The 27,024-nt window shown below is 49.2% G+C and overlaps 1 protein-coding gene across 14 annotated transcripts in view; it reads left to right on the forward strand.

Annotated features, from left to right (window-relative positions):
- KIF1A (kinesin family member 1A) overlaps window positions 1-27,024 on the forward strand; it is a 171,683-nt gene that overhangs the window by 91,119 nt on the left and 53,540 nt on the right. For 8 of the 14 annotated variants that reach the window (XM_031957503.1, XM_031957504.1, XM_031957505.1 and 5 more), the window contains 7 exons: window positions 441-513; window positions 794-887; window positions 2,439-2,587; window positions 3,318-3,496; window positions 5,381-5,518; window positions 18,769-18,887; window positions 24,885-24,970. In XM_031957503.1, the coding sequence (XP_031813363.1) occupies window positions 441-513; window positions 794-887; window positions 2,439-2,587; window positions 3,318-3,496; window positions 5,381-5,518; window positions 18,769-18,887; window positions 24,885-24,970 (838 nt within the window). Of the gene's footprint in view, window positions 1-440; window positions 514-793; window positions 888-2,438; window positions 2,588-3,317; window positions 3,497-5,380; window positions 5,519-6,505; window positions 6,791-18,768; window positions 18,888-24,884; window positions 24,971-27,024 lie in introns of all 14 variants that reach the window. The other 6 variants (XM_031957496.1, XM_031957497.1, XM_031957498.1 and 3 more) reach the window with 1 other exon arrangement.

Here is a 27,024-nt window from a genome sequence, read left to right on the forward strand (position 1 = left end):
AGCTCTCTATAAGTTACAGAAAAGGTGCTTTTTTGAACTGGGAGAATAGATGTGTTGACCAGGAAAACACTTTGCCAATGACATCACAAATCCAAGCACCTCTCCCTCAATTATTATCAATATGATTATTATTATGCAAATACATCAAGGATTTCTGCTTTAATAAATGTGGAGATGTCCCATTGTGAGAACTTCCTTCATCTTTATATGTCATAACCTGCCTATGACTTAGCCAGGTCTTAGAAAACTATCTGCTGCTGAGGGAACTTGGTTATTTGTCTGGGGTCCCAGGTCTAATAAAAATGAGAATGGGGATTCAAAATTCTAGTCTCCCTGATGCTGAGTGTGCCACCCTTTCTGCTACATCACATCGCCATCATAAAAACAAACCAACGCTGTCTGCACTGTCTCAATTTTTCATTCTGTCCCTTCTGGTTCAGACTCCAGGAACTTGAAGACCAATATCGGAAGGAGAGGGAAGAAGCCAACTACCTCCTCGAGCAGCAGAGACTGGTACGGGAGTCACCGCCCCTTGCCCTGGCCCTCGGAGGACAGCAAGCCTCTTGGTTGGGGTTTTCCTGACGTAACTGTTGAGCTAACCATTGAAGTGACCTCTGAGCTAAAAAGTAGCTTAGGATAATTTCCACAAAGTGCTCTGATTTCTCAGACCCTATTTAATGGGAGACCCCACCCAGAAGCCTTTGATAGTTTGCCTGCAATGACCTGGGTTGGGGACAAGGGATCATGGGATGGCGAAGGCCAGAGTGGTCACTTGGCCTTTCTTCTCCCCAAGGACTATGAGAGTAAGCTCGAGGCTTTGCAAAAGCAGATGGATTCCAGGTATTACCCAGAAGTCAATGAAGAGGAGGAAGAGCCTGAAGATGAAGGTAAGGGACAATATTCGAAGTATTTTCCCTATTATAGAGCAGTTCCAAGTGAAGAATGCCCAAGGAAATTGAAAAGAGGAGCCACATTTCCTGGTTACTAGGTTCATCTAAGAATGGTGATGGGTGGAAAGAGCAAAAAAATGAATTTGGGCTTACAGTAGAGATAAAGGTTCTGGTGACAAACTTCTAAGTGAAGAATGCCCAATGAAATTAAAAACAGGAGTCATATTTCCTGGTTTTAGGTTCATCTAGGAATGGGGATGGGGTGGAAGGGACCAAAAAAAATTAGGCTTAATATGGAGACAAAAGTTCTGGTGACAAAATTCTAAGTGAAGAAGCCCCAAACAAATTTGGGCTTAATATGGAGACAAGGTTCTGGTGACAAAGTTCTTTCTCTGTGAGAGGCTCAGGCTGTCTCAGGAGATGGTAGGCTCCCACACTAAAGGGCTTCACATAGAGCCTTAATGACTCTTGATTGGGGATATTGAGGAAGGAATACTTATTCCCCTGTGGCCTGGACCAGAAAACTCCAAGATTCTTGCTGGCTCTGGGGTTCTGAGTAGAAGAGAAAAGGCTGCGAAAGGGCCAGTAGTAATGAGACAGGGACAGATACTAGTGTAAAAGACTCTTGGGAAAGGAAATTCTTTCTGCCAGTGCTGGCCAGCAGCTTCTCTGTAACTTGCAGTCACAGAGAGTTTCCTGGAGCATTTGTGTCGAACCCAGGTCTACGGCACTCTGTGGTATATCCAGAACCAGAAGAAAATGTAATTGGGAAATATTTCACAACAGAAATAAGAATACACTATGACATAGGTAATATTAATTTGTGGTTTTCTAAGTTGACATGCTGTGCTCAAGGATTCTTTTCTATCTGAGCTGGACACTGCTGGTCCAGAGCTCAAGACTGTATTGCCTGCTCAGCATCATCCAGCCTAATATGTGTCAGGGGGGTAGCTAATGGGCCAGTGGTAATGACCCATGAAAGGAAAGGATCAAGAGCTCCCAGGGGATCCTAGACATCTTCTCATTGTACAGCTAAGGAAGGGGAGGGGGCTCTGGCCAATGTGTCATTACAGAGGGAATAAAGGTCAAATGGTGAAACAGGACAGCCTCTAAGCCTCCATTTCCTTCTCTCTAAAATGAAGGTGTGGACTCCTTGCCTCTAAGTTCCATTCAGCTCCATGGAGGTTTGTCCTGGAATACCTTACGTTTCATGAGCGCCTCAGTCCATGGCACAAAGTCCCTCCTGGTACTTCTGCCGCTGAAGATGCAACAGTGTGATTTGGCTTTCCTAATAGCCCTGCTTCTCTTCCAGTCTGCAGCCTATTCGCTGTCTTTAATTTCTTTTGCTCACTGTGTATTGTTTAGTAAGATTATTGAATCTCCGCCATCTTTTCTTAGTCTATCTACTTCAACAAGCGGCCATTAATTGTTCCTGTTCTGGGCCAGACTCTTGAAGGAGAAAGTGGTGGGAGGTACCTTGTAGCCTCCTCCTGGAAGACAGCTGCCCTTCCCTGGAATGACCATGGGAGTTGTTTTTTCTCTTGACAGTCCAGTGGACAGAGAGGGAATTTGAGCTGGCGCTTTGGGCCTTCAGGAAGTGGAAGTGGTACCAGTTCACATCACTGAGAGACCTCTTGTGGGGCAATGCCATTTTCCTCAAAGAAGCCAATGCCATCAGCGTGGAGCTAAAGAAGAAGGTAAGCGTTAGCTGGGGTCGAGCTTCCTTATTTTTCAGAGTTTGGATCAGCACAAAGGCTCGGACCCGTGGTGCCGGCATCCGGGGGGGCCATCATTCCCTTAGAGTGTCTGGACCCAGACAAAGTTAAACTGTCCCTTCATCTCCAAGTCCCCACCCCCGCATCCCAGTTGCTGTCCTACATAGGCATCTGGTCCTTCTCCATTTCCCTTCGCCACCTTCTGCTCTGGGCTGACTTCCTCTATTGAGGCTACGGGAGAGAGTTTAGTGACCCTGCCAAAGATCCATAATGGCCCCTAAATATCACCCCAGTGACGGTTAAGATCCAGGGCTCACTGGCTTCACATCCTCCCAACTAAAATGTCCTTGGGCCCATGGTGACATCCTCTGTGCTCTGTGCCCTGGAGGTGGAGACGTTCAGTGCTTCCCCAGTGTTGCAAAGCCCTTGGCCCCAGGAAGGAATTAGATCTTTGATGTGGGGATGGGGATAATCACTTGAATAAAATGACTGAGATGGGAAGCTGGCCCTCTCCCAGGTAGGCAGGGGAAATGGGAGCCCGCTAACAATATACTCTCAGCTTCCTGGGAAGATCCCAAGACCTTATATCCAGCCCCTGGCTGCCATGCTGTGGAGGAGAGGGGGAAAGGGGAAGGGAAGGGGGAGGTGCTCTCTCAGCTGGCGATCCCAGCAGCTTGGAGATGCTTGGACTTTCCTCCCTGTTTGTCACCAGGTCCAATTCCAGTTTGTTCTCCTCACGGACACGCTCTACTCCCCCCTACCTCCGGATTTGCTTCCTCCTGATGCTGCCAAAGAAAGAGAGAAACGGCCCTTCCCACGCACCATTGTGGCCATCGAGGTCCAGGATCAGAAGAACGGGGCCACTCATTACTGGACACTGGAGAAACTGAGGTAGGAACCAGGGGACGAAGAAGGACGATGATCCTGGAGGGGGAGGCTGGAGGAGAAAGTATGGCCACTCAGGAGGCGGCTTCCACATTTTGGGGTTGAAAGCAGGCTGTAGAACTGCAGGGCAGAGATGGGCTTGGGAAATGTCCTTGTGTGATTTGGACAAGCTGAAGAAACATACAGACCTTGGGGCTTGGGGCTCAGCCCCTTCATCTTACAGATGAGTAAACTGAGGCTCAGAGGAGGAAAGTGGCTTGCCCAGAATCACACGTTATCACCACCATCTGAGATGGAATTTGAACAGATGCTCCAACTGGAGCCCGTGCTCTTTTCACTACCTTTTGATGCCCCCCAAATAGCAGATGCTGACAGGCTCCATTACCTCCAAAAAATTCAAGTCCAGCCAAGGCTTTTTTAGGGTGCCCGATTCTTTGAATAGAAGAGGGGGAATTGTGGATCTTGAGGATCTTGCCCAAAATTCCAAAATTCCAATCAAAAGACCGGGTTAGCTCCTTGTAAAGGAGCTAACACAGGAGCAAAAATCCAGCCCATTCCCACACCAACCCAGCTGTTCTCTGGTGATTTGGATAATGAAGTCTAAGGTGGCTAGATGGCCCAGGACATAGGGCTCCAAGTCTCTAGTTAAGAAGAGTCCTCTTTCTGAGTTCAAATCTGGCTCAAATATTAGTTTTGTGACCTTAGCAAGTCATTTAGCTCTGTTTGATTGTTTCCCCATCTCTAAAATGAACCAAAAAATGAAATGGCGGACCACTTCAGTGTCTTTGCTGAGAAAATCCCAGATGGGGCCAGGAAGAATCGGACACAAAGTCTTCCTTATTGCAGGCGTCTGATTTCAGTGAAGGTAGTTAGTTGACTGGAGAAAAAGGAGGCCATCCAAGACGTGTGTCCTGGCAGCTTGGGCCCCTTCAGATTTGGAGGTGAAAATGAGCATTCAAGGGTCACTCGCTCAATGTAACAATGAAGCACCTACTGTGCGCTGCCCCCAAGGAACTTTTGTTCTACCAGCCAGGCCAAGAGAAGCAAATACCCATTGTGGTGGGAGCGAGGATTGAGCTGAGGAGAGCCTGGAAAAGCCTGGCCCAGGGGATCCACCGAGCTGAGCCTTCTCTCTTAGCCAACCTTCCAGACACTTTTGCATGAGCTTCACCCAAAGGGAAAATCCAAAACCAAGGTGGGGGATGTGAATTCAGTCTGGGACACTGATTGGGACAAGGAACGCAAACTCCATCCAGCTACGGAAATTGGCAACTGGGTCGTAAACTATCTTACCGAGTTGCTTGCAGCTTTCAGAAGTTGTCCCTTGCCCAGAATTAAAGGTCTTGTATGTGTCGATGGCAGGTCTTGAACCCCGATTTCCCTGGCCTTAAACCATCAGGGTAGAGGGTGATTCCATGAGACCATGAGTTCAAACTCTTCCTGTGACACTATGTGACTTTTAAGTGAGTCAATTAACCACTGGGCCTCAGTTTCCCCATCTGAAAAACGAGGCAGTTAACCTCTCAGTTCCTTTCTCTCTGAGTCTGTGATGTGGTCATCTTGGGTCAGTTCTTTCAAGGCATTAGAGACATTTATGTCTCTCCCCCAATCTTGAAGGTGAGTTGGGTGACCTCACGCTGAATAATGGGTGTGGAACACCTGAAGTTTGTCCCACTCTGCCAGCCTCTGGGTATGGAGAAAGTGTTTCCTCCCCATTGCTCCGTGTCATGGGGCCTCTTCTCTTCCCCCACCCCATTCAACCATTAACTGAGTTACCCTCTGTCTCAAGATTTGCCTTTTGAGCCCCCCTCCCACCACTGTGGATAGTCGGTCAGGCCCTGGGGCCTTTGCCCCTGGCACCGGCTCAGGGCCTGCCTCCTCTCACAATAGGCAGAGACTGGACTTGATGCGCGAGATGTACGATCGGGCTGCCGAGGTGCCTTCCAGTGTCATTGAGGACTGTGACAACGTGGTGACTGGCGGGGACCCTTTCTACGACCGATTCCCTTGGTTCCGGCTGGTTGGCAGGTGAGAGAACGTTCTTGCCTTCCCCTGACAGGAACAGAACGAAGGAGCGTTCTCACAGAAGTACAAAAAACCCTGCACTTGGAAGACACCAGTTTCTATATTGACATAACAATAAGCCCAGGGTTCTGTCGGGGGTGAGCAGAGAGTGGGTTTGGGGGCAGCCAGTGAGGGAGAATGACATACCCTGAGGGGAGCTGAATGGCTCAGCCCTTCCCTGGAGCCCCAGAGCGCACTCACCATCTGCAACACCAGCGGTGGAAGCTGTACCGTTGGCCACACCCGACCAGGAACCTATAGCAGCTTCTTCATTGGTCAAGGGAGGGGGGGGGCGTCTGACCGGGCCCTCACTTCTGGTCGGCATCCATGACTCACAGACGGGCTTTGCGTCCTCGGCCATGTGTGTCTTTGTGTGTGTTCTCACTGGGCTGCCAGCATCCATCTCCGTGTTGTATGAATCACGTGCACACCCATGCCTTCTGCATTGGGATCGGAAGGGTGTGGGGCTGTCACCTCAAAGGTCTTATCAACCCGACCCTTCTCCCTTGACGTCTAGCCCTGAAGTAGAGGCCAGGCCCTAGCTGGCCTGGGAACAGGAGGGCCTCTCTGGGGTCACTCCTCCATGGAGTGGTTCTAATGAACGTGTTTCTGTCTGGACCAGCCCGTCCCCAATCCCAGTCTACCCTGGGCATCCCACAAATTGAACTGTTCTCTTTTGATCCTGCCAGCTGACAGCTCTTGCAGCTTCTGTGTGAGGTGCCGGGCGGGGGGGATATTTTTGTTCTTCCCATCTCTAACAACAGCATTTCTATGGTGTTTTTTTTTTTTTTTTTTTTTGTCATTGTTGTCGTTCTTGGTTTTGAGTTGTTTTATTTTTTTGTTTTGTTTTGTTTTTTTAGAAAAAAAAAAAAACCTTTTTGTTTCCTTCTCTATCCTGCTCAATTTGGAATAGCTGGTGTTAACCTCTCTTCTATCTTGTACTAACCTCAGCTCAGATGTCTCTGGCTGCAACAGCTCTCCTCTTTTCAACACATGCATGAGCGAGCGCATGGCTGATCTCACCCCCTCCCCCACCTTCTCGAACCCCGACTCCGACATCACCGAGCCTGCTGACGAGCAGCATGTGGGGAAGGAGGAGGAGGAGGAGGAGGAGGAGGAGGATGAGGAGGAGGAGGAGGAGGACTTCGAGGAAGACATCTTTCCAGAGTGCTCGCTGTGTGATGGTGGCCGGGATCCATTTTACGACCGCTCCCCCCTGTTCAGTTTAGTAGGAAGGTTGGTGAGGTTTCAGGAGAGCATGCTGGGAGGGAACTAGCTCTTTCGCATGAGGGAACTGCCGTCTGAGCACGATTGGATCTGAAAGGGCACCAATTCCATAGATATTTAGGGCTATGATCCTCCCGTTCAGATGCCCCAAGAGCCCAAGGGCGTGGGGCATCTCTTCAGAGCAGAACCATTTCCAACATGGAGGCAGCAGGGCCATCGACATGGCGATTGACACGGAGTCTTTAGGAATTATGGGAAGTGGCCGATTGGCTTGGGTAGTTGCCGTTCAGCAGAGTCTGACAGAATTCATTGCAGAGCTCGGTCAAGGAAGAATATTGGTGAGAGGCAGCAAGAAGCAGGAGCTGTGGTCAATAGGGAAACATGGCTCTTAGTACCTTGGTCTTAGGAACTAATCACTTTTTTTGCTCTCAGTGTGTGGTTTCATTGGCACGGGGAACTCCCAGTGTGGACACTCCCTCTGCCAATGAGCATGGATAGCTTCGGTAACTTAGCTTATGGATTAGTCTTCGAGAGTTACTTGGGGCACTCTGAGAATGAGAGGCTTGCCCAAAGTCACACAGCCAGCATGTCTCCAAAACCGGGCTCAGACCCAGTCCCAAAGCTATGCTTCTAGTCACTATTTGTGCCTTTCTGTTTATCAATAATGGAATTGATAGCATGTATGAAACTCAGCTTTCAGATTCTTGACTGAGGCTACTTTCATTTTATTCCTGAAAGCTCTCACGAACCCCAGGAGATGCAGGCTCTGAAATTAGCAATAAATAATTAATCTTTTCCTATATTGGGAATAATTGAAATGCTAGTGATTATGAGCCTGAGACCAGAGCCCATGACATTGGAAGGGAGCCTCTGTGAGAAGGGGAATAAAGACCTGAAAAAACACCAAGAAAAAAAAGTAGGTATTCTGTACATATACATATATATGCACACACATACATGTCTATGTGTTTTTTATAGATACATAGATATATCTGTGTGAATATATGTGATATATGTATATGAAATACATATGTATATATGAGAGAGAGATATCTCAGGGCTATGTTTCCTGGATGGTGGAAAGAACACAAGTTTAAGAGACTTGAGTTCAACTCTGCCGCAAACTAGTTCTGTGACCTTTGACAAGTCATTGAATGTCCCTTCTAGGATTCAATTTTTTCATCTATCCAATGGGAATAGGGATATTTGTCATAGTGATCACAGAGTTGCCACAAGGTTTAGAGGGACTCACTTGGATGAAAGGGCTTTGTAGACCAGTGCTTTAGAAACATCAGTTATCACCAGGAACAGCAAGTGGACGGCTATCCAGGCTGAGAGGAATTTGCTCACGATGAGTCACATGGCACGTGGGACATTATTAGGTCCGTGGAGAATAAGAGAGGAGAGGCAAACCAGTGTTGGACTTCAAGTCAAAGACCCAGATTCCTAGTCTCACTTTGTCACTCGCTCCCTGATGGGACTGATCATTTCATTTCTCTGGGTCCTAGTTCTCTCCTCTGGAACAAAACGTAGGTCATTTTCAGTTCTAGCCCTGTGATTGATGTAGCAGAAGGGAAGGCCAATCCAAAGGGGAAATTACAACATTTGGGCATTTTATTGTGTGAGAAGTAAAAGGAACTTTATTATGTCAGAGGGAAAAAAAAACAGAAATCTTCAGAAGACCCACACGGGACCTAGGCTGCAGAGAGTAGAGTGTTTTCTCCAACAGAACAACCATTGGAAGTTGAACTCATACTTCCTCTGGTCCAGGTCATGGAGAAAAGACAAGACAGCTCTTTTCCCAATCACTAGGCTAGATTGGGAAACCTCCACTGGTTTGGTTTGAGTTCAGCCTGGGAGCTATCTAGTAGAGAAGGTCAATAAATTGTGATTTCACCATTTCAAATCTGGAATAATAATCAGCTTTCAAGTGACCCTCTGGAAAAGCAGTGTCACAGTCACAGAGCCTGATCAATTTGTGAAAGATGGTGGTCTTGATAGCCTCGACTCTATTTGGCTCTGTCCTTAGGAAAGCTCTTGAAATGGACAAAAATTAGTTTGGACTTTCCAGCTAGGCTCCATAGGAAGATTCTTCCTGAGGGTCTGCTGTCTAGGATTCTTAAAAGACAGTAAAAGTTGGAGAAAGTTAGGGAGAAGATGGCTTTTGGGAAGGCTCTGAGCAGAGTCGATTTGGTTTATCAATTTTCCAGAGACCAGATTCTAGCTCTGTCTATCTTAATACCTGGCACAGCTTTGAGGGTTCCCTTCTCCGGCAAAAGAAAATTTCAGAATGAAGGGTGTTGGGAGGGGAAAGAGAGCCCAGAACAAGAAGGGCCCGGGAACAGGCAAGAGATGGCATGTAGGCTCCTGCAGTCTCCGACAGAAAGAGCTGGATTCTTCCCATTTTTTCTTTTTTCCACTTGGGAAATCTGAGATTGGACAAAAGTGACAAAATGAATAAAATCAACCAAAGAAGAAGCTCCTCCCCAAGCCCCCGTTGTGGGGTGTCTCTGGAGGGCCTTTATTTTGAATCTCCCGAATCTTTTTGGTTGCGCTCAGAATGGGCATCCCCGGGCAGCAGCTGTGCAGGCCACATTTCCCATGAACTGTGTTCTGACTGGTTGATAATTGGGGCCTTTGTCTTTGATTTTTTTCACATATCCTTTTTTAGTTTCTTTCTTTGTTTAGCTGCTGGCTCTCTCTACAAAGCTTTAGCAAAATCGGGGGGAGGGGTTATTTCACTTTTGTCTTCCTTTTAAAAGGCTTTTCTTTGGTCTGAGCATGCCATCTTTGCACCTCACCAATCTTGTGGTTAGTGTCTGCTCTCTTTTCCTCATCCCTTAGTGCCACATGCCCTCACCCTCCTCTCTTTCTCTGTTCCTGCTCCCTTTTCTCCCCTCACTTTTCATCCTCCCTCAAGATATACCCATCTCTTCTGTTTGGATAAGACCACGGTGGGAGCAATCAGCCAGGCTCCACACCTGGGGATTCAGAGCAACGTCCCCAGCCTCCCCCCACCCATCTGTCTGCACCCTGCCACTCTCAGGGTGGCTGCCTGACCCCAGGCTCAGAGCTACCCCTCTGGCCCTTCTTCCCTGTGGCTAACGTTCTTTCCCATTCATCCAGAGTTGTCGGTCATGGCTTCGAGCAAAAAACTTGAGAGAAGGGAAGGTTGGAGGCGAGGAGTATTCTCTATAAAACCAATCTCTTCTTTCATTCCTCCTGCATCCTTCAAAAGGCAAGGAAGCTTAGCAGGTCAGCCCAGAGGGAGCCAGAGATTACCCCTGCCAACCTACCTAACGCACCAAGTCAGGGAAGACCGGAGCAGTAGAGGAGTAACTCCCATCCCGATGAGATCCTTGAGACCCAGACCCCAGAGCTTGCCAGCAACCTCTGGGAAAAGAAAAGTGGTCTGGAAAAACAGTATGGATGAGAAGGCTTTAGAAATGCCCATTTTGTAACAGTGGAGAACTGTTGGGTGGAGAAAGTAAGAAAAGGAAGAGAGGAAGGAAAGGGGAATGAGGAGGAAGAAAAGGGGGAAAGGGATGAAGCGAGGGAGGATAAATCTTCCCCGGAGCTTGTTGTAGATAGATAAGGCAACTTGAGACATGGTGAGCAGTATTGGATTGGTCCAAGGCATTGCGTGCCCCAAGCAGGGGGAGGCTTGTTTTAGGAATATCTGCACCTAATGATCCAGGGAACCATGACAAGGATGTAGATCCTTGATAAGAACCTTGGACTTGGAGTCAGGAAGACCCACCTTCAAATCCTGCTTCAGACGCTAAGTGTTTATCCTTAAGCAAATTCTCTCCCAGCCTCACATCTGTGCCATGGGGGATAAGAGCACATAGCTTCAAGGACTGTTTTCAGAGTCACATGATGTTGTGTCTATAAAATGTTTTGCAAAGGGCTCTAGAAATATCAGCTCTGGTAATTGAAGGCACAGGTGGTCTTCCAAAGTCCAAGGATCAAAGGCCTCTGCTACTCTAGAGACTAAGAGAGCTGATAGAAAGAAAGAGGCTAAACTTGGCCTTGGGCTGGAGATGGCCACTGGGTTCTGAAGCAGCAAGAGTGTTTTCACATCCATAATGCTGAGATTGGACTAAACTAATTTCAGAAGGGTCTTCAGCCCTAAATATCTTTGACTCTAAGTCAACATGGTAATGTTGGGGGCGGGGGAGAGTCTTCCTGAAAAGCTCCATTGTTTGCCAAGATGGAGAAGGGAGGACATTCTCACCCACTTGTCATCATCTAGCAGATGTGTTGGTCTTCGCCAATAGGAGAACAGGGAAGCTTCTTCAGGTTGAGAAACAGACTCTTTGCAGGTCCCTTCTTGGGTCTGTTCCACTTGTTTTCCATTGATCACTTGCCTTTAGACAGGAATAAGAGGGGGGACTAGATCTCCAGCAGGATCTTCATAAAATCTCCATTGTCCAGTACCGCCATAAATATCCTTTGGAAAGTGTTTGCAAAGAGGCCCGGAGAGGGGCTTGTACTCCACAATCCCAGGTGTTCTTCCAGGCCTCACAGGGAGGGGAGAGCCAACCAGACACACATGCAGAATCTGGTCCTGTATACAGAAGATGCCCAGATGGATCTTTGCCTTTTAAGCCTGGAAAAGAATCTGGTCCCAAAGTAGAAACCCATAAGGAAGATGCTAAGTATGCCATCCAAAGAAGCCATTTTCCCATAATCTCAAGCAGCAATATGGTTATTGGCTTAAATGCTATCCTGTTACCTGAAAATGGATAGCTGGGGGGAAGGGGGAAGAATAGAGCCCTTCTAAGGAGGCCTTTAAGTTAATGCAGTTTATTGATGAACTAGCTGGACTGAACTGTCCATCTTCCAGGCTCTACTCCACCTCCCTTCAAAGCTTCCTTAACACATTCCCTCCCTTTGAGTTGTGTCGCTTTCCCTTTGCAAACAGCTCACTCCACTCTCCCTTCATGGGAGCACATCAAACCCCAATATACGATAAGACAACTAAGGTTCAAACACCCAGGATTGGCTCCCTTTGTGACCCACTGTTCCTGACAACTGTGAATGTCTCTAGGGCATTTTGAGCCCATGTTTTTAATACAATGCCGGCCTTCCCCACATTTTACCTAGCATCTGTAAATTAGCCCCAAGTCTCTAGGTACAATCACCAATTTCCAAGATGGCGGCACTCTGAGTGGTCACCCAAAGAAAGGTGACTGGCTCCATGCATTTATTGCTCTTCTATAGACCTGGGGTGTCTGTAAGACTTTCACACTGTCCATAACTGAAGGGGCCTTAAAGTTGCAGAGTCTCATAAAGGTACAAAGGCCTTAGCATCCAAGTCTTAGCTGAATGGAAATCACCTTTACAACATCCGTAACAAATGAGAAGGAAACTGAGGCAACTAGGTGTCAGACTGGAAGACTAGTTCAACCCTCCTAATAGATAGATAAGAAAATGGAGGGCCAGAGAAGAGATGGGATTGGTTCAAGTTCTCACAGGTGCTAAGCCGCAGATCTGGGACTTGAACTCCTGGCTCCATGCCCATTGAGGCAAGCCAATGACTTTTCCTCACATCCTCACGTTTGGGATAAAGCTTCAAATAAAGTAACATCAAGTCCATTTGTTCATCAAATGTTCATTAAAAGTCTGTTACCTGCACAGCATTCTGCTGGGGCCATGATGAGGAGGGGAAATCAGTAGGTCCCTAAGGGAAGCATTTATCGATTCAATCAATCATTCAACAAGCACTTGCCACATGCCTACTTTTCGCAAAGCACTGTGCTGGACACCCCGAGGCTTATGGAAGCCATGGGGTGCCAGGCTTGCCTTGATGTAAATTTCAGGTTAACACCCTGATTCTTCATCCATTCTCATTCCTAACCCCTTAGAAGTCTCAACTCCTTTTAATCTGTGATGGATAATTCTGCTTTTTCAGCAAACAATTTTTGAAGTGGGCTTTCTCTTATTTATTTTGAATTTGAAAACTAGAAATACTTTTCCCTTTACCTGATACACAAAGTCCTATTGGAAGGGTGGAGAACCCCGATTTACACTAACTCAGAAAGCAGGCACGGGTTAGGGCTGGCTTCTAGAGGATTCCTGATTCGGCCGCTCATTTTCCTTCCTTTGGAAGCATCCCCACCCCGCCTTTACCCAAAATTTAGACTCTGCCCCTCATCATGGTCTCTCCTGTGTCACACAGTAAAGAACTAGAAATGGGAGACATGTTTTGGAGAGTCCAGCAGCAGAAGTGTATGAAACTCTGTCCATAGCTCAGTAGACAGCCCATCCCCAGAGTATCTGGTAGTCTGAGGAAGCATCAAGATCACTTTGCTCTCTGGCACCAGAAATGAATGCAGACCGCTTCTAAGAGAATTTCCTCTCTGGATCACAACCCCCCAGAATGCTTTGGGGTGGTAGAAGAATATAAGTTCACTTAGAGTCTAGGATCTTCATTTATATCTCCAACATTTAGCACTTACATAGTACTAAACACATAGATTATTAAATACTGGTGGAAGGGATGACTCGATCCATCAACAATAATTTAAATATAGACTCTATACAAAATAAATGCAGGATAGTGAGGGAGGGAGGACCCTCACCATTTTAGAGATCAGGAAAGAACAAATGGAGCAGATGACATTTGAGTAGAGTCTTGGAGACAGTAAGAGATTGTGAGGCTGAAGGGAAGGAGGGAATGGATTCTAGGCATAGACATGGGAGATATTGAGCTGTGTGAAGAACACAATGAAGGCTGGTTTTGCTAGACCATAAGATATAGGGAAGGGAGAAGTCTATAATGAGGCTGGACTCACATGATGGGCGGTCTTGGTGTTTGGAGTTCTGAAGTCATTTAAATAATTTCTTGGAGGAGATGCTCCTATGACCTGTTCGGTCATCTGTTGACATGTTGTTGACGTGTGGTTTGTTATAAAATGGCACCATTGGCTAGGATGACATGCTGACCCACAATCTGGAGACTGAGAAAAAAATATATTTGACCTTGTAGCTTTAAAGGAAATAGGAACATGTGGGACCTGGCGGCATCACGGTTAGGGAACTAATATCTGACAATGGAAAGTCGCCTCATCCAATCCTCTTCCCATTTTATAGAGAGACTCAAGGTCACATGGGGAGAAAGCAATCCCTCTGGGGTTAGACCCCAGGGTATCAGGCTCCAAATCCAGTTGTCTCTTCTCTGCACCCCACAATTTTCCAGGGACCAAGAGTCTGGACCAGGTTATAGCCGTTTCTTCCTCATCCCTAAAGGAGAGGCAGGATGGACCAGATGACCCCCAACATCCCTTCCACCCCAGATCTATGATGCTCTGTGATCTCACTGACCTCACTCCTCATTTGTCAAATGAATAGATTGGCCTCAGTCTCCATGGTCCCGCCTGGTCCATGTTATGTGGCCTTTTCCTCATTCCTTGCTCCCTAGTGGATGTCTTTGATGAGGTTCTTCTTTCTCCCCTTAAGGACAGTATCTCCTAGGTCTGTCCTTTGGCTGCTCATGTCTTTAAGGAGGAAAACCCTCTCCTTCCAAGGAAAGGTCCCAGAAGAGGCGAGTGTCTGAAGAAAGGAGGAGGAGGAGGAGGCAGTCTCTGCAGCCCCCACACAGACAGAGCTCCCCCTGATGGCTTAGGGTCCTGCCTCCATGTGGGACGTGACATCAAGGAGACAACAGCTCTGTGTCTGCCACTCATCAATAACCACATTGTCATGGCTAACAATCTGCTGTTCTCAGCTCCTTGGGCCCTCAGAGAAAGGCAGTCCTGTCCTCGCGTAGGGATGGAAAGGTCGTAGGAGCACAGCTGGTACAGGGCACTGAGCTGTTCCTCCCCTCCCCCTGAATACATCAGAGCACCATGCAGTGGCTTAAAGCCTACTTGCATTCCTGGCCCCAGAGGCTGGAATGGAGAGTGACCAGAAATGCAGGTCATTGACCTTGGATTTAGAATGAGATGGATTTGGAAGAGAGAGGTCAGCCTTATGCTGCTTCTCTGGGAGCTAACTACCCAGCAGTCTTGTCTCCAGGTTATGGGTCTGGGCAGCATCTGCCATTCTCCTTCTCCAGGCATTTTCCTGACTAGAAGAGACAAGATCAAGGACAATGCTTTTTATCCCCCATGGGCTCAGTAAGTTATCATCTAGCTCAGAAGGAGGAAAGTAAAGATGAAGGAGCAGTAGAAACCTTCCTCAACCTTCCAGATTTACTTTATTCCATTTCCAGGAAGCCTTGGATTCTCTGAGGAGAACCCAGTAGCCAGAGGGGGAGTGTTTCCTAAAGAAGGGTTGACCACGTGAAGGATCAGACTTATTATACTCATTGGTCTCAGAGAATCGAGCCAGAAGGAACAAGGGTAGAAGACACAGAGAGGCCTGAAGTTAGCTGAATGTCAGGTAAAAGCTCCCAACCAAGGTAGCTGTCCCAAAGAAATGGGCTTCCCATCGTTAGGGCCACTTGTCCAAGGCCCGTGGAAGGGTCTTGTCCAGAAATGGCCGCTTGAGCTTTGCGATCCTGCATATAAAATTTAGGCAAATCAGGGAGGCAATGATCTCAATTCCTGTGCTTGCAATACTATGGTAGTGCCATAGAGGAAGGAATGGCGAGTGTTGGATCAGACCCTTGTTCCAATCTTCCGTCTGATGATGTTGGACTGATCATTTCATCTTTTTGTACATAGAACTTGAAGTAACGCCCTAGGATGTATCAAGTCATAAACCAGCCAAAGCTTTGCTGGGACAAGGAAGGTGAGGGAAAGGGGAGAGGTAGAGAAGAGATTTGCCTATGGGGAATTCTTCCTTTCTGGCTTTCCTATATATCGCATGACAGAGATGCAACCCCTGAGGAAAGAGGCTGAAGATCTCTTCTCCCTTTCCCCCAAACCAGAACCCACTCTAAGGAAAGGATCTAAAATCAGTCATTCTTACTTTAGCGTGAATTGAAGTTATATTAATCTCCCAGGGGGCCTTTGCCCGATAGTAATTGAAGGGCTGCCATGTTGAAAGATCAGCATTATTCTTCTCAGCCCCAGAGATGGATCTAGTAAAATGGGGTGGCAATGGCAGGGACAGCCTTAGCGCGCAAGGTCAAAGAAGGCCTCCTCTCTGGGAGAGCTAGGTCTCTCTGAGCCAGTGGGTTCCTTTGCTCTGAGGCTTTGTAACAGATAAAACTCAGTTGAGCAAGTTGGAGAGGAGACCCTTTGTCTGGCAGAGATCAGACCGGCTCCTTCGCACTCCAAGATTCTGTCGGTTCTTTCCCAGTGAGAGCGGTGACGTTTGTCTATGTCTGTATCCCCTTCCTCCCATGTGCTCATCGTTGCAAGTAGAGTCCATCCATCACATCAGGCTTTCTCCCAGTGTGTGTCTGCATTAGGAGCTGGTAACCAGCTCTGAGAAGTAGGACTACGTCTGCTGCTGGCTAAGCCAGGATAACAGATGGGGGCAAAATATAGAGGATGCTGGGAAGCTGGAGTGTCCAGCCCCTGGATGAGACAGGGCAAGCAGCCACTTGCATTACACTATGTAACATGTTTCTCATCTGCAGAAATGAAGCGCCTGATCTTCCCAATGAGTGGAAGGCATTTCAATGCTTGGTAGCCTGGGTTTTCCTGGACTGGGGATGGGTCTGCCCTGATTAATTCACGCTCAGCATTTATGAAAGGTCTTCTATCTCACACGCCCCAGGCTGAGCACTGAAAAAAGGAAGACAAAAATGAAATAAGTAAAAAAAAAAAAAAAAAAGATCAGAGATGTCAAACAAGGAAACTCCCAGTGCCTCCATGTAATTTGGAAATACCTTTTAAAATAAATGAAAATGCAGCAGAAAAAAAAATGAAATAAGTGCCCACCTTCAAAGGGTTGTAAGTTCTACTGGGGTGGGGAGGCTGGCACAGGGACCAGCTATCGGTACATAAATAAATATATGTACAAAGCAAGTTCACACTAATAGTGCAGTCGGGGGGGTCTAAAAAGTAGGTAAAGAAGGTGGGCTCAGGAAAGGTGTCAGGGAGGAAGAGGCAAGTACATTGAGCTTTGGTGGTAACTAGGGTGCCAAGGCAGCCTTGAGAAAGGTTAGAGCTTGCCCAGTGTGGAGAAAGGTGCCAAGGTGTAGGACAGAGACAGGATGTCATGGAAAGGAAAGTAGCAAGACAGATGGCCTAAACCCATTCATTCTCATATTCTCTCTCTCTCTCTCTCTCTCTCTCTCTCTCTCTCTCTTTCTCTCTCTCTCCTCCCCCCCCCCATGTGTGTCTGTCTATATTTCTGTTTCTCTCTCTCTTCCCCCTTCTTTTCTCCCTACTTCCCTCTCTTCTCTCTGACTCTGTCTCCCCTCTGTGTGTTTGTCTACCTGTCTCTCCCTCCCTCCCTCTGTCTCTGTGTCTGTATCTGCTTCTGTCTTTCTCTGTTTCTCTCTGTGTCTGTCGGCTGTCTTCTTTCTCTGTCTCTATGTATCTGTGTCTACCTGTCTCTGTGTGTCTGTCTGTATTTCTCTCTCTCCCTCTCTCTTTCTTCCTCATGTTCTCCTCTCTCTTCTCTGTCTCTCTGCTCCCACCTCCCTTTCTTTTTTCTCCTTATCTCCTGCCTCCTTTCTCTCTCTGACTCTCCTTCCTCCATTCTTCTCTGTTTCTCTGTGTCTTCTCTCTTCTCTCTCTCTCTCTCTCTCTCTCTCTCTCTCTCTCTCTCTCTCTCTCTCCTGATCCACATAACTGATCTCACCAATGGTTGGCACTGGCTGGGGGAAGTTAAGGGTAAAGTCAGTCTATGTTAATGGAACAAGATTAGAGGGGGATCGGCAGAGCTGAAAAGGCCCTTAGATGCTGCAGAATCCAAAGTTCTCGCTTTCCAGATGGGAAACTGAGGCAGACAGGAATCGAGGAAGTTGGCCAAAGAGCTAGTAAATGTTTAAGTGAGGATTCAGCCCTGAGCTTTCTGGCTGTAGGCGTAGCCAAGGGTAGGAGCCAGCCTGGGACCCTGCTCAGAAAAAAATAGAAAGGGAATGTTTCTTTCTTCCTTCTTCTTCCTTTCAGGGACCGGGGTTATTTTTCCCAAGGGCATCTCTGGTTTTCCGGCTGAGATGCTTAGAGCTTTAGTTGGGGGTAGTAGAATGCCAAGGAGGATACTGTAAGGGCTGGGAGAAAAGCTGCTCCCAGCGGGCACAAGCAGAGGGCCTCCAGGTAGAAGGTGCCAGGACCCCCCCCAAGCCGCTCCTAGCCCCTTCCTCCCCCCAGGCTCCTGCCCTCCCCAGCCACAAGGCCCAGAGGTCCCCTTGGAAATCCCTTTTCTTTCTCAGACTGAACAGGCCTGTGCTCCTTCCTTCAGGAGGTGGGCAGCTCTGGTCCGTGACCCCAGCGCTTCCTTCCATCCCTTCCTTCTCAGCCTCCCTTTCTCTGCCCCCTCCTGCGTCTCCTCCTCTGCAGCCCGCCCCAGACCTTCGCCCTTCGTCCCTCCCCGGCCTCTGGATTTCATTGCCAGCGGCCCGCTGCCTCGCCACCTCTTATTGACTAGCTCTCCTACTCTTTATGGCCAGAGGTCCTTTTTTTAGCTTCCAGAGGACAGTTCCCTCCCCTCCCCTTGCCCAGGGGAGATGAAAGACTGAAAGGTACTACCTTGGGAGAGGGGAGCAGGGAGGGTCACTAAGTCACTGCCAAGTTCAAGTTCACGCCAATGAGCCGACTTCCCGGAACCCGACTGTAGCCCGCCCTTCCCACCTCCAGCACGCACGGCTCAGCCCCTCTCTCACTTGCCCTCTGCCTCCTCATGCCATCCTCATGCTCATTTTCATCTTCCTCCTCCTCCTCCTCCTTCTTCTCCTCCTCCTCCTCCTCCTCCTCCTCCGGCTGGCCTTGGCTGTCTTGCTTCCATTTTGCTTTGCAGCGCTGTTGTGGTGTGAGCGGTGAGCTGTGATGACGCCAACTGCCCATCAGCCTGCCGTGGGCCTGGCGACCCCCCGGGGAGCAGCGGGGCACAGTGACCACTCTCCTCTGCCTCTCCCTCAGGGCCTTCGTGTACCTCAGCAACCTGCTGTACCCCGTGCCCCTGGTCCACCGCGTGGCCATCGTCAGCGAGAAGGGGGAAGTGAAGGGCTTCTTGCGTGTGGCCGTGCAGGCCATCTCAGGTAGGTCCTCCCCCGCCCTCCGACCTGTAACGGGCGCCCCAAGCCATGTGCCATGCCCACCGGGTGCGAGAAAAGATCCGGTCTTCTGAGAGGACCCCATGTGGGCCACAGGATTGGTGGAGTCAGGAGGACTGGTGTAGACCTCTGTGGGGTAATGAAGCAAAACGTGGCTTGGGAAACCACTGCCCTGACACATGATCCGGGACTTTTTCCTCCCACTTCATTTATTCTCTTTCATTGATTCATCCATGAATTCATTTTGTTTTTCATTCATTAATTCACCCATTCACTAATTTTTATTCATTGATTGTCATCCATTCATTTGTTGGTGTTTCATTCACTGATTTGCCCATCCACTCGTTCATTAATTCACTCACTGATTCATTCAACAAGCATTTAACAAGGGTCTACTAGGTACCAGCCACAGAGCCAAAAGTGTGTGAGGGCACATTTGAACTCAGGTCCTCCTGACTTCAGGGCTGTATCCATTGCGCCACCTAGCTGCCCCTAAAAGGCTTTTCCTGAGCTGGAAGGGGCTGTGAATTCTGGCTGTGATCCTTGCCATCTCTATGACTTTAGAAAATCCTCTTCCCCTCTCCGTGCCTCAGTTTCTCAGTTTAGATGGTTTCTAGTATCCCTTCAAGCACTCAAGCCTATGATTCTTCCTCTCCAAAATGGTAGCAGCCCCTTGATTCACTGGTTTTCTTCAAGTCCTGTCTGGATCATTGGGTAGCCACAGGGGCACAGGTCCTCTTGGGCTTTATCAATCAATCACCAAGAATTTATTAAACACCTCCTTTGTGCCTGGCATTGCGAATCCAAAGACCACAATCCATCGATAAATCAGCAAGTACTTATTAAGCACCCACTGTATACAAGGCACTATACTTGGGGGTAGTACAAAGAATAAAGCAAATCCCACTTGCGAGGAACTTTCATCCTAAAGGGGGTAAGCAACACAAATAACAGTACACACAGCACAAATACATCTTACTAGCTAGCGCTCTGAGATTTGTGAAACTCTTGACTAATATCCCAAGCATCCTGGGAGGTAGATGCTCTCATGGTTCCCCCTTTGACAGATGAGGTAAATTGGCTGGGGTTATACAGGTGCCAAGTGTCTGGTGCTGGATTTGAGCTTCCTGACTCCAGATCGAGCACTATAAGCATTGAGCCATTCCCTAGATGCCCCTAATGGAAGTTTCCAAGTCATTAAGTGCTCGGTAGTTTGAGAGGGAAGACGGTGGCAGATCAGGAAGATTTCCTGTCTTAGCTCAAGAAATGCAAAATCTGTGTGTGTTGAGGGGTGGAAGGAAGTGTCCTTCAGGTTCTATTAACTCTCACTGGTGCTTCCTGAGAAAACGTATGAAGGGCTTCCCGTACAAACTTCAGGGCACCATAAGCTCAGCCCTTCATTTGAAAACGCCTTGGAAGAGGAGACAGCACAGCCTGTGTTGACATTCTAAGCCTCCCAGAAGAGCGAGTTAAAATGTGGCCAGCTAATAACACAGTTATAATAAGAGGAAAGCAGCCAGGAAGGAAAAAAAAAAAACATCCCCCTCAAAACCCCACCAACTTAATGGGCTTCAATTAAAATTTGTCGGGCCCCGTTATCAAATGTTCACTTTGTAATTTCTAATGGCTTTTTTTAAAAGCTTATGAGTCAGCAGGTTCCAGAGGCTGCGGTGCAACATTTGGCACCAGAGACGTACTCTACATATTAATAGATGAATTATATAAGATTAACTACCATAATTAGCTCATAAATAGAAATAAAGCCCTCTAACATGGTCTAGATGATTAAGGAGGGCTCCAGCTGTCGGAGACAAACACACCCTGAGAAGAGAACAGAAGGAGGGCAAAAATAGGACTTGGTGATTATCCTCAGGCACAGCCCGAACTCTGGCCTGCTCTCTCTCAATGGCCCCTCGCTGAGAAATGGCATGTTTGGGTTTTTTTTTTAAGGGACCGTCAGTGACCCCAGCCCTGGACAATGGCTAAAATATCACCCCATTCCCAAGGGGGCTTTAGGCAGCTGAGAAAAAGCCTGGCAAAGTCTGGGGTACACAGGAAGCACTTAGGAAATGCTTGTCAAATGCATGAATGAATGAGTGAGTGAATGAACTGGGGAAGGGAAGGCAGAGTCACATGACAGATCTGCATCTCTGCTGATATGAGTCTGGTGAGCTCGTGCTCCCAAAAGCTTTGGCTACAAATAAGTGTCAGCCTGGCGGACCTATCAAGGAAGACCTTAAGGAAAGGGACAGCTAATGATACTTGGGAGAAGTAGCTCAAAGGCTCGCAGGAATCATGACTTAGAACATGAGGGAGGCAAGAGTGATCAGCTCAGGGCTTCCCAGTATGAAGGACTTCCTCCACCAGCGGAGAGTGCAGCCCATTTATGGAGTTAGCGGATGCACTCTAAGGAATTGCCTAAGGCTCAGGGATTTGTCCTTGTTATCCTGCTAATATGGTCAGATTTGAATATGGTGCTCCTGACTCCCGGTCCACCACTCTCCCCCCATGCCATGGTGCCTGTAAACGTCAAGTAAATGAAAGAAAAGCCAGAGGGAATTAGTTACAACTGTGCTCCCTCTACATGCCCACATCCTGGACAAAGCCCCGATTATCCCACGTTAGTTATGGCATGGAGGAGACTGAGTCGGAACCTCTAGCTCATCTCCAAGATGCTTGTTCACTAGTCTGGTTTCAGGATGATGGAAGTTTGGGGCATGGAAACTCTTTAAAAAGAGTCTGCTAAGCCATGGAGGAGCCGTGGTCCATGTGGGGCTGACATCTTGGGCAACTGATCCCTCTCCATTCTTCCCTGCTCCCCTGCCACTGCCAGGCATAGTCCATGACGCTTTGCTTACAAATGTTATCTTTTTAGGGGCAGCTAGGTGGCGCAATGGATACAGCCCTGAAGTAGGAGGACCTGAGTTCAAATGTAACCTCAGACACTTAACATTTCCTAGGGCAAATCATTTATCCCCAATTACCTCAGCAAGAAAAAAAAATTTTTTTTTAGAGTTTCACACACTCCCTGGGAGCTGGGTACTCTGGGTAATGTCCCTCCCACCTAGTGATGAGGCTTAGGAAGACGAGGTTTGCCCCCCACCACACAACTGGAGGCAATATTTGAACACAGGTCCCTTGCCTCCAGTCCGGGAGCTGACATGCTCTGACATACGTGCACTTGGTCAGTCAGTGCCAGATTTTGTGCTAAATGATGAGATACTGAGAAAATCAGGAATAGTTCCCGTCCTCAAGGAGCATCCATTCTAATGAGGGTGGGGTGGGAGAGAGAGATACAATATGTAAATAAATAGATCCATACAAGATGCATTCAGATGAGCTGGAAGACAACCATAGGGAAAGGCTGCAGATGCTGTCACTAAAGCTCTCTGGGCTCCATTGCAGGGGGGCGGGAGGGGGTTGGACTGGGTCCCTTCCAGCTGTAAATGTTATTCTGTGAATAGAAAACAGTTTGGAGCTGACCTTTGTCCTCATTGGTGCATAAAAGTCCCTCTGCTCTCAGGTCAGTCCTCCATAGGAGCCAAATGGGCATGGAAGGTTCGCCCTTCTCCTGGGCACCTGCCCACCCACGCCCATGGGGTTTTTCCTCTGCTCTGGCTCCCCTTTGGTTAGTAAAAGAGCCCCTTGCTTGCCTTGTGGTTCAGTCTTCCTCCAGGTCATAGGTCCCTTGGGTGAGGGCCCTGGGAGAGCCATGGCTATATTCGTGTTGCTTTTAAAATGCAAATCCAGCTGCCCAAGCCAGCGGTTTCTTCACCTACGGCCTTCTCTACAGGGTTTATTGACCCTTAAAAAATGTTGTTTGTGTTTCCCAAGCGAGTTGGAATGTGGGTCTCCCCTGGAAGCCGGCTCGGGCAGCGCTGGCCTTTGGAAATACCCGATAACCCAAACTTGGGACTTAAAATAACTTTTAATCTTTTGGCGGGGGATTATAAATAGGACGCTTATGAAACCATTCATTATTTTTCCCTGCTGGACATCCAGTCATTAGGATGATCTTGACCTGCCCTTGGGGCCAGCTCTGGGCCAGAATCAGAGTCTTAGGTTTGGATGGGAGCTGGGACCGCTTACCCAACGGGAACTCCCTGGTGGCCCACAAATCGGGCCTGATCATCCAGTCTATTTGAACACTTCCAAAAGAATGGGGAGCTCACCCCATGGAAAGGCAGATCTAGAGAGTAGAAAATCCCTTATGTGAAAGAGTTGGCAAGAAAGTGTGGCAGCAGGCCGGGTGCTGGACTAAGAGAACTGACCTCTGACACTTGGTGGTGGGTGACCCTTGGCAAACCTCAGAGTCCTCATTATATAACAAAAAGGTTGATACCTATGCCCTATAGACATTAAAATGAGAGAAGGTACAGAGTGCCCTTTGCAAGTCTTAAAGGCTAGAAATTTCATCCTCTGTCTAGTCCTCAGCTTCCTCATCCAGCAAATGGGTATAATATTTGCTCTGCTTTCATGGCCAGGTTATTGTGGGCTCCACTGGGATCATGAATATAAGCCCTTTTTAACCATAAAATTCTATAAAAGCTTCAGTCACCTCATCACAAGAGAGACTTTGTTGCTCCTCTTTATAGAGAGGGAAACTGAGGCTAGAAGAAGGCAAGAACTCAAACCCAGATATTCTGGAACTAAGTTCCGTGTGCTTTTGCACACAACAACAACAACACAGCTCAGTTCCCTCCAGCAGAGAAAAGTTAGAAGAATTAAAAAGAAAATTTGTATTGCTTCCTACAACCTCCCCCTCCTCGAGCTTAACTAACTCTAGTGCTGTGGATAAATGCTGTGAAATGGGTCATAGACCTTCCCCAGGGTCTGGGTTTTCTTTGGGAAAAGAGGCAGCACATGATGAGGACATGGACTATGGTGCAGGTGTGGAGATTTTCTCAATCCTATTTCAAGAGAGAAATTCCCTCTTCCCTAAGACAGCCTAACAGCATTTGGGGGTCCCCAGGCTGGTGTGGCAGGTTCTGTGAAAGAATTCGCAGTCTCAGTCTCCAAGGGAAGTTTTTGATGAAAATGGCTTGTTTATCATTATTATGATTATGATTATGATTATGATTATTATTATTATTATTCGGTCATTTTCACTGAGAAGTCTCTGGGGGCTGGTTCCTGGTTAGGAAATTAGCAAAGGGAATGCAGAGTTTTGATGATATTGAGGTTTCTAGGGCCCAGGGCTAGGGAGTCATGTCCAGATGGAGTGAGGGACTCATTTCCAGGTCAGTGATAGGTGCTGATTGTGCCCCAGGCCAAGAGCTCCAAATGAATTGTGGGTGAGGATCATTGCGGGAGTTTCCCCTGGGAATCAAGTAGGAGGATGGGGATGCTCCCAAAGGGCGGCAGGGGGTGAGATTCAAGGTTTTTCCAACTCAGGGCCACCTCCCCCCAAAGATCAGGGGGACGCGGCCCTGTGACATCACCCAGACTGCCTGGAAAGTAATTTCCCAGGAGCGCAGAGGCTTAGGGAAGGGGCTTCAGTTAGCGCCCCCCCCCCCGGATGTTCTTACATTCGTCCCCGAGGCTGGATGCACTTAGGGGCGTGTCGTGACTGAGAAGCCTCTGGATCCAGGGAGAGGAGCAGGGGACCCGGGGGTCTCAGGGAGTCAGGGCGGCGGCTCCTGGGAGAAAACAGCCTGAGGCGCTCGCCTCGAGCACCGTCTGCACGGCCCGTCCCGGGCTCTGCCTTCTGAGGGCAGGACGCCTCTGCCGGCCCCGCCCCGCCCCCCTGGGGGTCTCGCCTCGCGCACCGCGGTCAGGGCGCCCGCCCAGCTCGCTTTTGGCCACTGACGGGAGCAAGAGCCCGGCTCGGGGGCGGGCAGACGCGGGCCCAGGGAATGGCCCCCGGGAAGCAGCCGGGCCTTCCGGGCTCCTCGGGCCTCGGGCTCGTTTCCCCCCTGCCACAAACCCATCCCGTTAGCGCCTCCCGGCTCTGCTAACGCCGCGCCTCCCTTCTCCTTGCAGCCGACGAGGAAGCCCCGGATTACGGCTCCGGCGTCCGCCAGTCCGGAACCGCCAAGATCTCCTTCGACGATCAGCACTTCGAAAAGGTAGGAAAGCCAGCCCCACGCCAGCGCCCCTGGCCGCCCTCCTCCCCAGCCGCATCCCGTCGCGCCTACGGCCCCCTCCGCTCCCAGGAGCCCAGGCTCCACCCCCAGGAGCCCAGGCTCCACCCCCAGGAGTCCAGGCTCCACCCCCAGGAGTCCAGGCTCCACCCCCAGGAGCCCAGGCTCCACCCCCAGGAGCTCAGGCTCCACCTCCAGGAGCCCCAGTTCCACCCCCAGGAGCCCAGGCTCCCCCCAGGAGCTCAGCTCTACCCCCAGGAGTCCAGGTTCCACCCCCAGGAGCCCCGGTTCCACCCCCAGGAGCCCAGGGTCCACCCAGGAGACCAGGCTTCACCCCCAGGAGAGGAGACCAGGCTTCACCCCCAGGAGTCCAGGCTCCACCCCCAGGAACAGGCTCCACCCCAGGAACTCAGCTCTCCCCCAGGGTCCAGGTTCCACCCCAGACCAGGCTCCACCCAGAGCCAGGCTCCCCCCCCAGGAGCCCAGGCTCCACCCCCAGGAGCCCAGGCTCCACCCCCAGGAGCCCAGGCTCCACCCCCAGGAGCCCCGGTTCCACCCCCAGGAGCCCAGGCTCCACCCCCAGGAGCTCAGCTCTACCCCCAGGAGTCCAGGTTCCACCCCCAGGAGCCCCGGTTCCACCCCCAGGAGCCCAGGGTCCACCCAGGAGACCAGGCTTCACCCCCAGGAGTCCAGGCTCCACCCCCCCTGCTCCCCTCCGGCTCCCAGGAGGTCCCCGCGGTCCAGTTCAACTTTCACCTCCTCCATGGAGCTGTACCCAAGCTCCCCCTCCCCCACTCCCATAATTCCCAGTGGGTGCTACCCGACCTTGGATGAAATGAACTCATCATTCACTCTGGCTTTTAGGGCTGGTCAGAGCAACATCACACACGTGCACATATATATATATATATATATATATATATATATATATATATATATATACATACTTACGAGGACTCTGAAAGGCTGTAACCACTCTGGATGAACTTTTAACAAAGTATCCACCACTGAAATGTAACAATGTATCACGATAGCTTGTAATAATGTAACAATCCCGAAGCAGCAGCATTTGTGGGGCTTTCTGGCACCCCCTTTCCTGCCCCCCCAATATCCCGGCCAGGGGAGGGTCACATGGGGAATGAACACCGAAGGCAGGATTTGAGGCCTGCTCTTCTAGCTCGAGAGCCACGGCTCCTTTCCCTGCAGCAGGGGATGGGAAGGAAGGGTCAAGGTTGGGGGGGGGGTTAAGGCTAGAAGATGAGGGTCTCCGGGTGGTGCTCCTGTCTCCGGGAGCAATCCTGGGCAGCCTGTCCCTCGTCATGCATTGCCACACACTCACATTCACACACACACTCACACAGTCATACACACATTCACACATACTCACACACACAGACACACACACACCCTCCTCTGGCCCCCGCATTTCCCCTCTCCTGAATTCTGCAGCAGTGACCGAGTTGACAGCCATTCCTCCAGAGCTTCCAGGTTATCCAGAGAAAGGCGCTCTGACATGGGCCTCCAACCTCCTCATTTATTAAAAGCCTCTCTTGGGCGCCTTTTCTGAGCCCCAAGTCTCCCTCCCTGCTGCAAACCCAGCACTAGAACCAGTGTCTCCTCTGCTCTGAGCAGGGCCTGACCGGGACAGGCTGATGCTCCTCCAGTGAGGGGCCTCCCCTAGCAAAGAGAACAATTTTCCCAAGCCGGCCCAAAGGGCTGGCACTGGCTCTCAGAGGAAGTTGCCCCGGGACATGAAGAGACTCGGGGATCAATTTGGGTCCAGTTCCCAGAGACGTTATTTCCATTTTTTTTTTTAAATACATGACCAAACCGTTATTTTGCTGTACAAAAAGAATCAGACTCTGAAATATTGTACAATTAGCCTGTGAAGGAAATCTCAAATGCAGGTGGGCAAAAATATGGGGATTGGGAATTCAATGTAATGGTCTTTAGTCATCTCCCAGAGTTCTTTCTCTGGGCGTAGCTGGTTCAGTTCATTACTGCTCCATTGGAAATGATTTGGTTGATCTCATTGCTGA

Source organism: Sarcophilus harrisii, chromosome 3 (genome assembly GCF_902635505.1).
Source record: "Sarcophilus harrisii chromosome 3, mSarHar1.11, whole genome shotgun sequence".
Taxonomy (NCBI): Eukaryota; Metazoa; Chordata; class Mammalia; order Dasyuromorphia; family Dasyuridae; genus Sarcophilus; species Sarcophilus harrisii.